A 16,081-nucleotide genomic window follows, 5' to 3' on the forward strand; every position below is an offset into this window, starting at 1 on the left:
CCATGAATTCTGAACCCTGCTTTGTAATTACACATTTTACAATTCATACCCATAAAAGAATTTGGGGAAGACTTCTTTTGAAAAATATTTGATCAATACTTAATTTCAGGTTATTGTATCAAATGTAAAAAAAGTTATATAAGTTTGTATATATTTTTAAAAAAAATTTGTGTATGGTACTGCACTAAGATACATTAAACTATGGTACTTGTAGCAATCAAGTTACATATTTTGTTTGATACTGTGAAGAGTTTAAGACACATCCAAATAGTGTTTTTGATCTAATCTCTAAGATGTATTTTTGTTTCTACATTTTCATTTTAAAATTTAATTGTTGTTTAAAATCAGAAAGTTTGCAAATAGTTTTGCTGATGTATCTCCACTATAATGACATTATATGAAATAGTTTGTCCATATTTTGAAGAGAATTACTTGCACATTAGGTGAAATGCCAGTATAGAATGGCAAGTCTTGAATTAATTTTGAAAATTTTAATATTTTTTTATTTTCAATCTTGGAAGTTTAATAGAACTTTGAGGGTAGTAAAGTTTTACTTGATAAACTGTAGATGTTGGAGAAAAGGTTTTTTTTATGAAATAAAAATATTTTAAAAATGAAATACATTTACTTGAAGCTGTTCAGTTACAGGTGATATGTTTTTTTCTTAACACACTTGGAGATGATTTTAAAAATATTTCTATTTCTAGGTAAAAGACGTTATAATATCAAACTTTGGAAGACCTTTACAGACTGTTTTAATTGTCTGCCTATAGCAGCCATCATTGATGAAAAAATATTTTGTTGTCATGGTGGTAAGTTGTCATTCTTGTTTTATTTTGCTTGGTTGTTTAGAGATATTAGTTGAAATGTGTGTGTATGCATGCGTGCGTGCTATTGTGAGCATGCACACGCATGATATATTTTCATATATACAAATAACTGTGTATGGGAAAAATGTATACATTTTTGATTAAGTGTGGAAATTCACAAAAAGAGAAATGTTTTAGTAAAAAGCATCCTTTTGTAGAAACTAGTTATGTATTTCATGTGTATTAATAAAATAACTTGTATAGTAAAATATTTACTGTAGTATAAAAATTTCACATTAGAGTTAAAGATAACTCAATATTAGTCTTAGAATAAGTATGCATGATTAACCTTGCAATTATGGGTTTATAATAGTATATTTCAACATTAATGTGTAACAAATACGTTTCTGGTCCTGGCATGGCTTGGTTAATAGGGTATTACACTTGTAATCAGTCTGATTTTTCTAGAATCAAAACCTGATGCTGAACATGTTTGTCCTTTCTTTCATGGGGGTATTATAACTGATGGTCAGTACTGGTATTTTTTGTAGCAGAATAGCCATTAATTGACAGTAAGTATTTCCAGCTGATTGCCTTTCTTCTGGTCAGCAGTTTAAAATATAGGGATAATGGCAGGTAGTTTTAGTATCACTGATATAAACAGCTGGTATACTATTAATTTTGTACCAAAACACACTTGTATGCAGGTCAGAAATTTCCAAGCAACTGGTTAGTTCTTTCATGATTCAAAGTTGTAGCAAAATGTTAAGAGTATTTATAAAATAAGTTTATTTATTAATGTATGTATAGGGATGAAAATGGAAAGTGTTAATAATTAGTGTTTGTTTTGGAATATTTTTATTGTGTGTACATTTATGTAATTGTTGAGTGTGACTGTTTTGCTGTTTGGATAATATTAGGTCTATAAGATTAAAAAAAAAGTACTTTAAGAGCTTATAAGTTTTCATCAGATTATAGTTATCTGTGTTTCTGTATTAATGTCAATAATATTACTGCTCAATCAGTCATGTTCAGCTCAGGTTTAAATTTGTTAATATTTCTTTCTCTTCCAGTACAACTACAATAACTAAGTCAAGATATTAGCACCATATTCACAACATTAAGGGTCCTTCTTTTCAGAAAAACAGTAATTGAATTAAGGTGCAATGAATATGCTGTTAAATCCAGTAAGCCAATGATTTTAAAAATCAAATAATTTATATATATATGTGCATGAAATTTACCCATATACATGAGCATTTAAATCATTTTACTTTATGACTGAGCCTGAATTTATTGTCTTACTATGTTTTATGAAGTGGTCTCATGAAAGGTTTTACTGTGATATTTCTTTTAATTTTTTTATGGATTATAGATTAAATTGAGGTTCAAGATACTAAACAACATTAACAATTGTAAAAACTTAAACTTACAAAATTCTTTTGTTTTCTGAGGTCTTTCACCTGATCTGCAGTCCATGGAACAGATAAGACGTATTATGAGACCAACAGATGTACCAGATACAGGTAAAAAATGCTTATTAATTTACTGATGTTATTTTTAAAACAGTTAGTCTTTACAATTATTTTTTTACATGGATATTTATTATCAGAAAAATAGTAATTTTTTTTTCACCATTAATATTTTGTCTTGTGTGTTTGAACACAATAATTAATTCATAATTAAGTTTCTGACCAGGAAGTTTTTTGTAGCTAATGTAGAGTGTATTGATTCTTTATGCCACTAAAAAATCCAACAAGTTTATAATTATAATGGAAACAGACTATGCTACATGTTTAATACTTTTGGTTTTTAGTTACCCATATGTCACACCAGTTAATCCATTTGTTTGTTTCAAAATATTTTTTATTGTGTGTACGTTTATGTAATTGTTGAGTGTGACTGTGTTTTGCTGTTTGGATAATATTAGGTCTATAAGATTAAAATAAAAAGTGCCTTGAGGACTTCTAAAGTTTCATCAGATTATAGTTATCTGCATTTCTGTATTAATGTCAATAATATTACTGCTCAATCAGTCATGTTCAGCTCAGGTTTAAATTTGTTAATATTTCTTACATACAAGGCTTTTAATTGTGTCTTGTAATGAGAACATTAAATGCACTGTGACATATACCAATATAATATTTATCAAGCTTGTGATCCAGTATACTAGTCTTATCTTTTTTTGTTGCTGTAGTAGCATGTCCAATCATCTGATTGTCAAACAGACAGATGTAGAATTACATCTGGGACATTTAAAATTAGGTATCACTTTAGATGTTTTTAAGTATGAAATTCCATCTTTACAAGTTTTGTATTTTGTTCTCAGGTTTAAAAGCTACTCGTGAATCATTAATTGTAGAAATAAGTTTATATTTTTTTACATACATTTAATATATGTTTGCACCTGTTTGATAATATTGTAAATTGTTTTTAAGTACTGAAATTTGTTTGTTTGAAATAACTCCTTGTATGTAATACTGTTTGTCATGTTATTGGAAAGCCATTTTTGTTTAGAAACATTTTATTTTGTTTAACTCCTTATGAAAGTGTAAAAGTAGTTTTACCTTCTTTTTCTCTACCATATTTCAAAATGGGATTGGTCAATTTGACCAACCCCATAACCAGAAAAGAAAATTTAAATTACGCTATTTTTCTTGATAGAATGACATTATATTGTAACATGAAACTACATTCATTTATCCTAAGGAGCTTAAAGCTCATAAAAATATTTTTATTGCCCTTTTGATAGCTCTGTGAACTGTGACTAGCTACTATTCTTGCCATTATAAGATGAAAATTACTTGGAGCATGTGCAGCTTGTGTTATGCTATTAAATTACATTACCCATGAGCTACTACAAGCTGCTTGTGTGTGTGCCTTGTGAAACATTTATTGTATTATTATTACTTATTTTACTTAATTTAATCTTAACTAATCTAAAAAGATCCATATTTGTACATTTTAGTTACTTTTGTAATAATAACTAAAGAATAACCATGGAAAACAAGTACTTACCCAAACGTTTTTTTTTGTTTTTTTGCTGTTGGTTGTTGGTGAAATTTATCTAAATAAAGCAGTAACGAACATAGACTAATAACATGAAAAAAGCAGACATTTTTTCTGACTTTCTAACTGTGTTACAAGAGCTGTTACAAATTCACCCAAGTGGCTGTTGTGATTCCTGAGGGCTCCAAAGTTGTATTATAAGTGAAATTGACACATATATTCAGAACACTATGTAATATATCATTTGACAGATGAAAACCTTCATTTTCTGTTGGTTATAGGTAATGTATAATTAAACATGAGAGAACTATTAAGAAATCCTGAAAGAAAGAATGTGACAGGTGGGTGTGACAGTAAGGGTCTGATTTTCTTTTTGACAGCTCTGTAACCAAACAAAATTGAAGACTAGAAAAAATATAACTTGTTTGAGCAATGATGATTTTACAGTGTGTAATTTACATTTAATTTCATACTTTTCGTAGGGCTGGTAGATAAAATAAAGTAGATAAGATGTCTAGAGAAAATGTTACACTAGGTAAAATTCAGGATTTTTTAAAAATATTGCTTTTGAGAATTAACAACTCAAAACTTACTATTAAAATTTTGATTATTGGTTAGATTTTATATGTTATACTAATTGAAATAAACAGAAAGTAGTTTAATAAAAGTTTGAATATAAGCCACTAAAACTGTCAGTAGAAAAGGACACCTAGGGTAAGGGTGTTAAGTAATTTTGTAGAATTTTGTTGTCTAACTCTTATGCAACATGGCCATACATTTCACATCAAATTGACATGAACCTTTATGCAATCTACACATGGTAACTCTGAGATAGCCTCCAAAACCTTGTATCTTGAAAATGACATTACTTTGTTTGTCTTTCTAAAAAATATATACTATTTATCTTTGTATTATTTGCACTCAAACTCTTAGTTTCAATTTGTATATTCTTTAGAACCTTCTGAATGAACATCAAAAGTTTTCTTTTTGAGTAAAATATTTGTAGTTTGTTTTATTTTCTCTACCATATTGTTAACTAACTATTACCATCAATGTACAATGCAATGAAATGATTAACCCTTAAACAGCAGGAATGTTGTAGATAGCAGCATCTGATGATGATGGCTGCTGTTTAAGGGTTAAAATTAAAAATATAAAAAAGTACAAACCTATTTTTGTAGAATATTTTAAAGTCTTCTTTTGGTTATATTTGTAATGAGGTCTGTTCCTTTCCATGTATAGTTAATTTTTAGTGTTTTTTATTTTTTGTTCTATACCATTATTATTCATCTCGTCACAAATTAACTGTTCCCTCTGGCAGAGATACATAACTAGTGTAAAAATTTTCAAGCACCTCGTAATATCATTAGCTTTGAGAATGGATGCAAAGCATGATGTATGCTTAAATCTTTCAATTATGCATTTTAGAACATAACTAACACATAAATAACTAAAATATTATACCAAGACCTAAATACAATTTAGACTATCTCTCACTATTACATATTTATGTAAGAAACAACCATAAATGGTGTAGTCGATTAAGCAGGTACATGCACCCTTTTATGAAAACTGCATGCCAGTTACAAAATAACCTCTTGGATTATAGTGTAAAATTTCTTTTTAATGAGTATATACATGTGTATGTAAGCTCTAGAAGTAAGCTATAAATCTCGGACAAATCTATTGAAGGTGGATGTGGCATTAGTCAGGGGTTGACAAAATTTTACTTGTTTCAACTGCATTTATCCAGAGAACTTGAAATGTATGCATCAGTAGGGTTAAGTAAATGTCTTATTATCTAGTTGTTCCTCTACATAACTGCATTACATAACTACATAACAGTGCTGAAGTTGAGGTTTCATAATATGTGGACCATGTGACACTACATCTGAAGTTTTCTTTTGAAATAAAGGACTTTAAACTTAGATAATATAAAACTTTGAATCATAATATATATTGTAATGTCACTTTCACTCACTGTGGTGCTGCAACATTCCTACTGTTTTGGGGTTAAAGGTGCACTGATGTCAAAAGTTTTAAAAGGTTTGTTGTGTAGGAGGGGTATATTGTGATGTCTAAGTATAATAATTATATAATATTTAATTATCTGTTTTAAAAATGTTTTGAAATTTATTTGTCAATGCAAATGAAAGATGGTAGTAGGGTTTCTCATAAGATATAGGAAATATCTTGCTGAGTATATACTCTTCAAAAAAAGAAACAAAGGCAAAATATGAGACAAATTGTTAACAAGTTTATTCGGGTAGTTCTGTATGACATGTGTGAAACTTTGCACATTCACTGCTGAACATCCAAAGTCTGCAAAGGCGAAGTCCACGCTCACTAGGTGAAGTTTAACGTCACTCAACGTCAATAACGAGTATGCCCCCGTGAGCATCAATAACTGCTTGGCATCTCCTGCCCATGGAAGCGATGAGATGACGAATCACATCCTGTGGAATGGCTATCTACTCAACCTGCAAAGCTGCTGCAAGCTGAGGTAGAGTCTGCAGTTGAGGTTGTCGCCGTCGCAGACGTCAGTCTAACTTCGTCCCAAAGATGTTGATGGGGTTTAAATCTGGTGATCTGAAGGGCCATGGAAGAACTTTGATGTTGTGGTGTCTCAAGAACACAGTGGTGAGTCGGGCTGGTGAGGACGGGCATTGTCGTGTTGAAAAACGTCATTGACGTTCACCATGATGGGTTGCACATGTGGGCTAAGAATCTCGCTGACGACATTGAGCAGTGAGATTCCCTCGAATGTGCAAAAGGTCTGTTCTGGCATTGTAGGTGATGGCAGCCCACATCATGACGCTGCCACTACCAAATCTGTCAACATCCTGCACACAGTTTGCTGCAAAACGTTCACTTTGGCGACGGTAAACACGGGTCCTTCCATCCTGCCTATGAAGCATAAAACGTGATTCATCGCTGAACCAAACATGCCTCCATCGTCGATGAGGCCATACCCGATGTGCCCGAGTCCACTGCAGCCGTGCTTGACGATGTTGCTGTGTGTAGATGACTCCTCTGACTAGACGTCGAGGTCGGATTCCTGCATCTCGTAGATGGTTGCATACGGTCTGATCGGAAATCCTACGCAGCACTGGTATGGTTGAGGCAGTAGACGTTGCAGTGGTGGTCCTATCCCAAAGGTGACGTAACCGGATGTTGCGATCTTGTGCGGGTGTGGTCACACGAGGTCTGCCAGATCGTGAACTGTAACGAGTTGACCATGTTGTTGGTGACGATTCCATAGCCTTGTGATGGTGGTTGGGTGGACATTCACAGCTCTGGCAACATCTGATCAAGATTCGCCTGCTTCCAAGTGACCAATAGCGATGTTGCTTTGTGCTTCAGTCAGTCTTGGCGTAACTGTAATGCGTGTCGGTGGCTTAACACTGAGCTATGGAAACCGAGAACCCATCACTTTTATAGGGATTTTGCACATGTTGCACTTGCAGAACATGCAGATCTCTCAAACAAATTTATTGGACACGCATGCGTTTGGCGAAAAAATCCGATGTTTTCAAAGTGTATAACTTTTATTGTCAGTTTGGTCTGACAATCAGTGCCTTAACACATGTAACATCACATACTCTGAGCTTGTAACGTTATTGCATACATTTCTCTTTAAAATAACAAAAATATCCCTTTTGCATTTCTTGTTTTGAAGAGTATACATGGGGTCAGTATTGGTCTGACTCTATATTAAGAAAGGAACTTTGATTATAATTCTAAGTTAACTGCAGTCATCTATGTAAATTGTAACAAATTTTTTGGTGAAATGTTTAAATTTGTTGTCCACAAAAAAGTTAGATGTGTTATAATCAAGATATCTCAGTGAATTGACATCAGAGTTACTCTTACAGGGTGCAAGGAACTTTTCCTGTGAAAAAAAACAAACTTTTACTATTCTACAGCTTACATATGTCATTTGCATAGCCTTTAGAACCTCCAAAATGCATATCTACAGTTTGTTTTAGTATCCCTTTGATATTGCATATTCATTCATATATGGTCTTAGCATAAACCAGAGTATTGTTATTTGACAAACAAGACAAGAATAATTTATAACAAAATTTTACACTGTACTTCATTTTAAAAATAGTGAAATAGCATTAGATTTTTTTGCCATTTTAAATGTAGTTGATCTGTGACATGTTAAATTCATATTTGATTCAGTGAAATGTGTTGAGTTTGGGGGATTTTAGGTCTGTGTAATACTTTATTATGTTATACCTGTGAATTTATAGTTACAGTCAACTCTGCTAGGTCTAACACAGAAAATGTTTTAACATTCTTTGACACCTACTTTTCCAAGCAGTTTGAAATTTGAGAGTTTTGTGTTACTGCATTGTGGAAAGAAAAGTCTGTCCTATAAGGTACTTCTGTCTTAAGTGTAGTTAAGCTGATATGTGGTTATTGGTGGCCTACAATATAAAGAAAAAATAAATTTGCTATTTTTTCACATGCTTGATCTTCATTTAAATATGCACCTTTTTTTAAGTTCATCAGCTTCCACTTTTTACTTGTATTTTCAGAATATTTGAGATTTATATCTGGGTCTGTTTTTGTTCATACAGGGAAAAAATATTCCTGAGTTTGTTTTTTATTTTTACTAACTTAAGTTTTGACTCAACAAAAATTTTGGAGAAAACTAGGAATAAAGTGTTTATTACGTAATTAAGAATAAAAAATGTACTTGTTCATAAAAAAAAATTATAGCCTAATAGTATCTAGTTTTTACTTAACATAAAATTTAGTGTTGAATTGTGTGTTTTGAAGAATTTCATAAGGAATGTGATGTGGTTGATTTTTTTTCTAGGGAAGGAAAGATAGAATGTATTTGTAAAAGAAATCAGTAGTGATTTTGCATTGGTCGGATTTGGTGTCCGACATAACATAGGTTATTGTTTGAGAATGTGACAGGGTAGAGTGACAGTTTTTTTTTTTCAGTGCTGAATAACATGATGTGATCTTTAATAATTCATAATAGGAATGTATTTGTGAAAGAAATCGGTAAATTTAATGTTTGAGAATGTTTTTTAATATTCCTTTTATAATGAATTCATTTAGTTTAGTCAAAGGCTAAGGCTGTTGTGTTACTTTTGGGTTTTATTTCTGTACAGTGGTTGTTGGATAGGTTCATTATCTTCTTGAATATATGTCTTTAATGTGTCACTGTTTATATGTTCATATGATCTTTTGAAGAGCTGGGGTTCTTTAATGAACTTGCTGCCATATTCAGGACTTCTTTTAGGATCATGTGTTATGGTTACATGATAGATGAAGTTTCAGCATTAGCCAAAGGACAGGCTGTTTTTCCTGTAATTATGAAGTTCTGTCAAAGCATAGTTGTCATTGTGCATTCGATTTAGTATGATGACTTCTTTGCTTTCTAACCACTGACCACAAGGAAGCAGTTGTTAGAAAGATCTATTTTATTTTTTGTGTTATATGTATGTATGTTGTATATTGCTTATTAATATGATTGTTTTTACTTTAATTATTATTAACAAATAAACACATAGCATGAACAACCTGGTTTATAATTTCACACGTTAAGGAAATTAAACAAGTTTTGTATTCTCAGAAGAATGTGAAATCAGAATATTTATAAGAAATTAAAAAGAATATCTATATTAAACTAGTCATTGAAGATAAAAGCTGCATGTTCAAATTTGTTTTTAATTGTGCATTGTAAAAGTGAGGTAAATTTTCAAAACTTTTTTTAACATTGGAAAGCTATTTATATATTGGAATAAAAGAGTACTTGGGTATTTTGTTTAATATCATGTGTGTGTGAGTATAAGTGATTAACAGTTAGTATTAATTTTCAAATGTGTAGCTTTTAATGGAATCTCTAAGCCTTGTTCATTATTATTCAATTTACAGAAACTTTTGTTGTTTAAGAGCACAAAATATTAGTTAACAGAAGTATCTTGTGATTCTATCTTTATTCATTAAGTTGACAATAGCTTCTGTTTTTCTTAGCCTTTTTTCAAGAAAATGAGGTAATAATATTAAGGGGTAACATTTTGGTCCTCCTCTCATTTGTTATATTAAACATATCTTAAATAGGGTTATTATGTGATCTTCTCTGGTCTGACCCTGACAAAGACGTAAATGGATGGGGAGAGAATGATCGAGGAGTTTCTTTCACATTTGGTGCTGATGTTGTGAGCAAATTCCTCAACCGCCATGACTTAGATCTAATTTGTAGAGCACATCAAGTAAGGATTTTACAAAATTTGTTATAAATAATTTACTGTTTGATATCGCAAGATTTTATATACAGTATTGACTGTTCTATAAACAAAACGTGTTAACATGTTACCTCTGATTTATGTGGTGAGGTCATCTCTTGATGACATTGACAGATCCTGCAGTTATCATGTTATTTAGTTAAGTTAGATTATTATACTATTAAAACATTTGATCATCTGTATAAATTATTCAAAACAAGTTGTGAGTTAATGAGTGACAAAAGGTTATTTCCATAATTAAGCATATAAAAAATTTGTAATTTCACTTGAACTTTTATTTATTTCAGGTGTTGTTATAAAGAATCTTAAATTGTTAGTTAGAACAAAGATCATATGCTTTCATCCTACATGCATGGCATCTGTCATGGATTGATCTTGTATTGGAAAATTAATGCTTACCATAATTTTGAATTTACTTTATGTATCTTCATGAAATACATTGAGCTTTAAATGAATATTACAAATATTTTGTACACAAAAGAAATCATAATTTTAATTCTTAACTAGTAAGGTGGGGTCAAAATGACCAACTTTGATTTTTCGTATTGATATTCCAACTTGGCTAGTGTTCTGTACTTGACATTTCTGTACTCTATTTTTAGTCAGTTCTTGAGTGTTGAGCAGAGTGTACTTATGATGTAAAAAAAAATTGTGCTTTTATTGTTAAACACTGTAAGCAGTTGTGCTATAACATTTTTTACATGATTTAAGTTCTTCTGATGAAGCATTAGCATTTTTTGGCTTGAACCCATTGCTTGAAGTGGTTACTGTTGACACTGTAGTTTTAAGCCCAAAACCATATTGTTGCTGTCAGGTTTCATAGGCTGGATTCTATACTGTATGTAGATGTGATGATTTGGTGATAAATTTCAACAATAAACACCAACAGTCCATTTGTTTTAAAATATTAAAACTTGTTAAATTTATTTGTACAAATAGTCATTTCACTCTGGTTATCACAGTTGTATCCAGAGCTCTAAATGATTCTCTCTCTTTTTTGTTTGGAAGTCTGCACTGTCTGGTTTAATTATTTTAGAAAATTATTGAAAAGATGAATTATTCTTCTCTGCTTTGTTATTACAATACAGTTTGTGATACTTTCACTTAAAACTACCACTATATTCTCTTTATTGCAAAACTCGGAAGCACTCAGTCTAGACCTAAATAATAATATTTCAATGTATGTTTATACACTGATAGAAGTCTAGAACATTCTGTGTCATACTAGGTGTTCTGATACTATGATACTCAATTAAAATGAAAAGAAATTCAGAAAGTTGTAACACTAACTTATAACAGTTGAAGGTATGTGTTACACAACATATGATTCATAAATAATTGCATAAACAACCTTACCATAAACTCACTTCAGCAAATAACTAAGTGTGACATCTACAGTACATAAATTATCAGTTTCATAATGCATGTATAAATGTAAACAGCAATGTATGTCTGTTGCTACATGTTCTGAGCATAAGCAAGCTTCATAGTCTCATGGAAATAGAACTATAAAGTGATAGTGGGTTTGAGATTTAAGCATTTTAGTAAGTTTTATTTTTGTACAAGGAAGGAGCTGAAAATTGTACTAATTTTAAACCCATTTGAAAATTACCTGCTATACAAGTAAGAGACTTACTTGCATGACTACACAGGGTACAATATATAAACTAGATTGTAGATATATAAGAATTTTTTTCCAGCAAAACAAAAGGACTGGCACATTATGACCAAGGCTCAGTACTATGTAGCTTTGCTACTTTAGTTCTATAGAGTTTAAATTAGTAATGTAGTTTAATTACTGAGCTTGTAGACAGTACAGTACTGTATTATAACACGTCACATTTATGTTAACTTAAGCCTATTTCTGCATGCAGTGTTACGATTTGTTTACATTGGATGTTTGTAGATCTTTTTTGAACATCCTTGTAATTGTTTTATATCTTCAGTTTTCTATGTCTGAAGAGCACAATGACACATAGCAAACATTACATAATCACATTTGCAGCTTCAGACTTGTACACTTGTTACCTATTCCTAAAGTATTTTTTCTCTAAATCTGTGTCAATATAAAAATTTTACATTTCAGATATGCATTGTAAAACATAACTATAACATAAATCATTAAAATGAAATGTACAAAAACAAGTTTGTCTCTCTAATTAAGATGTAACTAGGATATAACATTAAGTGCTATGAGTGACATTTTTCCTTTATTCTAAGGTACAAAATCATGACATCTTGTTAATGTATATTTACCTTCAATTTCAAGAGGATCATTGTTAGCTTGTAAGATGAGCTCTTTCTATGTTATAAACAAGTAAGATGTTTTGAAAGAAACCTTAAAGTTAAGAACACATGGGAGGAGTTTCTGTTTGGTTGAGAAAAGTTATATTTCAGTAAATGGAGCTGTTAGCAAATTTTAGACTTTGAAATTGTCCATAGATTATAACCAACATTGTACGTGGGAGGAATTTTGAGTTGTACTAACTGAAAGAGGGAAACTTGAGAGGTTATTTTGAGTTGTACTAATTGAAAGGGGGAAAAGTGAAGATTGAATGAAATTTTTTAAAAATGTTCTTTTGAAATTAGAACTTACATAAATATTTGAATTACAAATTACATTCTTGTGATAATAGTATTGACTAACATCAATAATAAAGCTGTTTTTTTAATTTTTGGAAGTAATTTGGTTTACAATTTGTGTTATGAACATAAAACCAAAGCTGTCCACTTAGGGATAAAGTAGGTGTATTTCCTGTGATTATGTGTGTGAAAATAGAAAGAGGGGGTTAAAAAAATAATAGTGAAAAGCAGTTTATAATGGTACTACCACTATAAATTGGATTATTATTTTTTAAGCTTTAAGATTAAATGACATAGAAATGTGTGTTCTAGTAGTGTTAGAACTCATTCATTTTCATGACATAATAAAGTTAATTTATTAATAATGAATTCTCTCTCTCTTTTATTATTATTATAGAAGTAACAACTGAAATCTTTTAGGCCAACTGTGTACTTGCTTGGTACTTAAAGTCGAGATAATTATCCTGTGACACATCTTTTAATTGCACACCATTCTGATGGAATGTTTTAATTCTGTTTCTAGGTTGTAGAAGATGGATATGAATTCTTTGCAAAGAGGCAGTTAGTTACCTTGTTTTCTGCTCCCAATTATTGTGGTGAATTTGATAATGCTGGAGGAATGATGTCAGTTGATGAGACATTAATGTGTTCATTCCAGGTTTGTATTATAGCTTTCAGTTTCCTCACAAAAGTTCATTAATTAATTTTTAACTTAAAAAAAGAAAATAAAATGAAAATTGAATATCTGATATTAAAATGATTTTATAGCCTCACCATGTTGCTATAATCCATGTCTCCATGCCTGGTTATGCTTTAGCTAATGGATGTGTATTTTGACAATAGCCCTGCATCATAGTTTCTATTATAAAAATATGCTTTCTATTATAAGGTTTGTCTTAGGACTGTCATATCCACAGCACATCTCCTTCTCTGAAGACTTTACATAATCCATCTAATTTATAAAGACAGAGGTTTTCCAGCATCTGCTTTAACAGTTTGATTATACAATAACCCATAGGTGCTGACTACAGTATGTTTTTGTCAATGAATATCAGTTTCATTCTCTAGCTACTTGAATATATCATAGTCAACTTAGGTATACAGAACTTCTGTAGGTTTCCCAGGCAGAGATGGTTCTTGGATATCTTGCTTGCTAAAATTTCCAGTCTAAACACAAATTTACAATGTAATGATTTAACTAATTTACATGGAAAGGATTCCCAAAAGCAAACAAATTTCAGTGCATAACACTACCTCTGAACATGCTGTTTCACTGTAACTTTGTATGGTTGTGGTTGTCACATGATTATTTTTCTGTTGTTAAAAATTAAATTAATGTACTCAGTCCTTTGTATATCAAGAGCTAATACTGAAAGATGTGATTTTTCCTGAGTTAAACCACTGCTGATGGATATTGACTGATATTAATGAACTGTAATCTCATATGAAACCAAAATTAATTAATGACTTGGAAACTTCTGTCCAATGTGGTTTATGCTGTGAAATGCATGAAATGTCAGTCACTATTGTTTTAAGAAGGTGCTTAAACATTTACTAGGCTAAGAAAATAAAGGTACTCAGTTTTTTGTGTGGGGTTCATTAATGAATTGGTACTTTCTTTTATAAAACTTAATATCAGCAAAAATGATGTTGCTGTTGTGTCTCAGAGCTTGGTGATCCTCTGAAACAAAGTTTTGACAATACTTTTATCAGCTTTATATTGTTGAAGTCCTAGACAAAACTTGGATGACAAATTTTGAGATACATACATTGTTGTAATGGGTAAAAACAACTTTTGAATAGAAACATGATGGTTGGTACAGCATTAAAAATATGCTTTCAAAATTTTATGTTTATGGTCTCATCTAACCAAGGTCCAAACAAAAACATGACCTTATTATGTAGACACTTTCTGCATAGTTTAGTAATTGCTGTAAACTTTAGAATTAAAGCACAATTGAAACTAATGTTTTTTAAAAATACATGTTCCCAAGTTAAATGTTTGTGATCCAATTGTAAGTAGATAATTGATAACACTAAGTTACAAGCACTTAGAAACATTTCTTAGACAGAATCATATATGTGGTGACCATAATTATTTTTACTTACTGTTCTTTTTTTTTTCTGAAATTCACAGATACTTAAACCATCTGAGAAAAAAGCCAAGTACCAGTATGGAGGTTTGAATGCTGGACGACCTGTAACACCACCACGTGGACCTGTCAAAAACAAAAAATAAGCACTAGTTAAAAATACTATATGGTGTTTTTCAGATTTTTGCATTATCTTTGGGATCCTACACTGTCCACATAGAGATCATATATAAAGTATTGTCTACATTTTTTTTTTTAAATTCAATCATGCTGTTTAGTCTTATCTTTGTGTTTCTGTTTTTGTTTGTGTTGTCCACAAATATTTGAACTGTCAATTTTTATAAATTCTATCAAAACTAATTCTGGTGGAAGTGAAACAGCCTTTATAAGTATGAAATTCTGCTCTTTTCCTTAGTGATGACGTATAAAGTAAGTGAATAAAATATCATTGTTTTTTAAGAAATCTTTGGATTTACTCAGTAAGTACTTATGTATAAGGTTATGTGTCTGAACATAAATATGTAATCTATTAGCAAAAACAATAGTAAAATACTGTGACTGAACTGTGCATCTAGTGACAACAGAATTAGGTCAGACTGTGAGAGTGTGTGTGTCCAGTAACTAATGAAAGGTTTCAGAAGATATAAAAGTGTGATACAAGAAACAACCTTTATGAAGTAATGATTTAAGCTAATTATTTTTATATACTCCCTTATTTAATGTTTGTGATACATCTAAAGCTTAAATGGGTAAAGAAGGGACAAGATGTTTATGAGGTAATTAATGCTTTAATTTTTCAGTGTTTGTCATTTATTTTCTAATTCTACTTTACAATAGTAACTTCTGGAAGATTGTATCTTGTGTATATTTAAAGTGACACTGACAAAGGTTATGTTTCAAAAGGAAGTTGTGAGACAAACTTTTCAGCACATCATCTCATCAAATACATTTTGTTGGTGTTTCTCAGTATTTTTATTAGTGTCGTGGAATATTTCATTAAAGCGATATAAATGTTATGTGGTTCAATTTTCTTTCTTTTTATACTCTCTAACAGTCTTGACTTCACTTGATCTGTTACATCTGAATCATTAGTAACATCAAGATTTGGAGCTGCACAGTAAATATGTTGTTGTTCTCTAGTTCAGACAATGCTGAATAACGTCACTAAACCCTGAATCTTTTCCAGTAGAAACAGCTATGGTTTCACCAGTTTGTCAAGTTCTCTAATGACACCTGAACTTGAACCAAGCTAAATTTGCTTAATATATTCAATTTCCAAAATGTTTGTTACTTCAGCTGTGAAAAAGTAATGTAA

At 30.8% G+C, this 16,081-nt stretch overlaps 1 protein-coding gene across 1 annotated transcript; it reads left to right on the forward strand.

The window, feature by feature from the left end:
• The first annotated feature begins 664 nt into the window (after window positions 1-664).
• On the forward strand, window positions 665-15,782 carry LOC143232631 (serine/threonine-protein phosphatase PP1-beta catalytic subunit-like). The gene is made up of 5 exons (XM_076468289.1): window positions 665-812; window positions 2,264-2,335; window positions 9,906-10,057; window positions 13,197-13,331; window positions 14,811-15,782. Exons 1-5 carry the CDS (start codon window positions 680-682, stop codon window positions 14,910-14,912), a joined length of 594 nt encoding a protein of 197 aa, XP_076324404.1. The 5' UTR covers window positions 665-679; the 3' UTR covers window positions 14,913-15,782.
• The last annotated feature ends 299 nt before the right edge of the window (window positions 15,783-16,081 follow it).

Source organism: Tachypleus tridentatus, chromosome 11 (genome assembly GCF_004210375.1).
Source record: "Tachypleus tridentatus isolate NWPU-2018 chromosome 11, ASM421037v1, whole genome shotgun sequence".
NCBI lineage: Eukaryota > Metazoa > Arthropoda > Merostomata > Xiphosura > Limulidae > Tachypleus > Tachypleus tridentatus.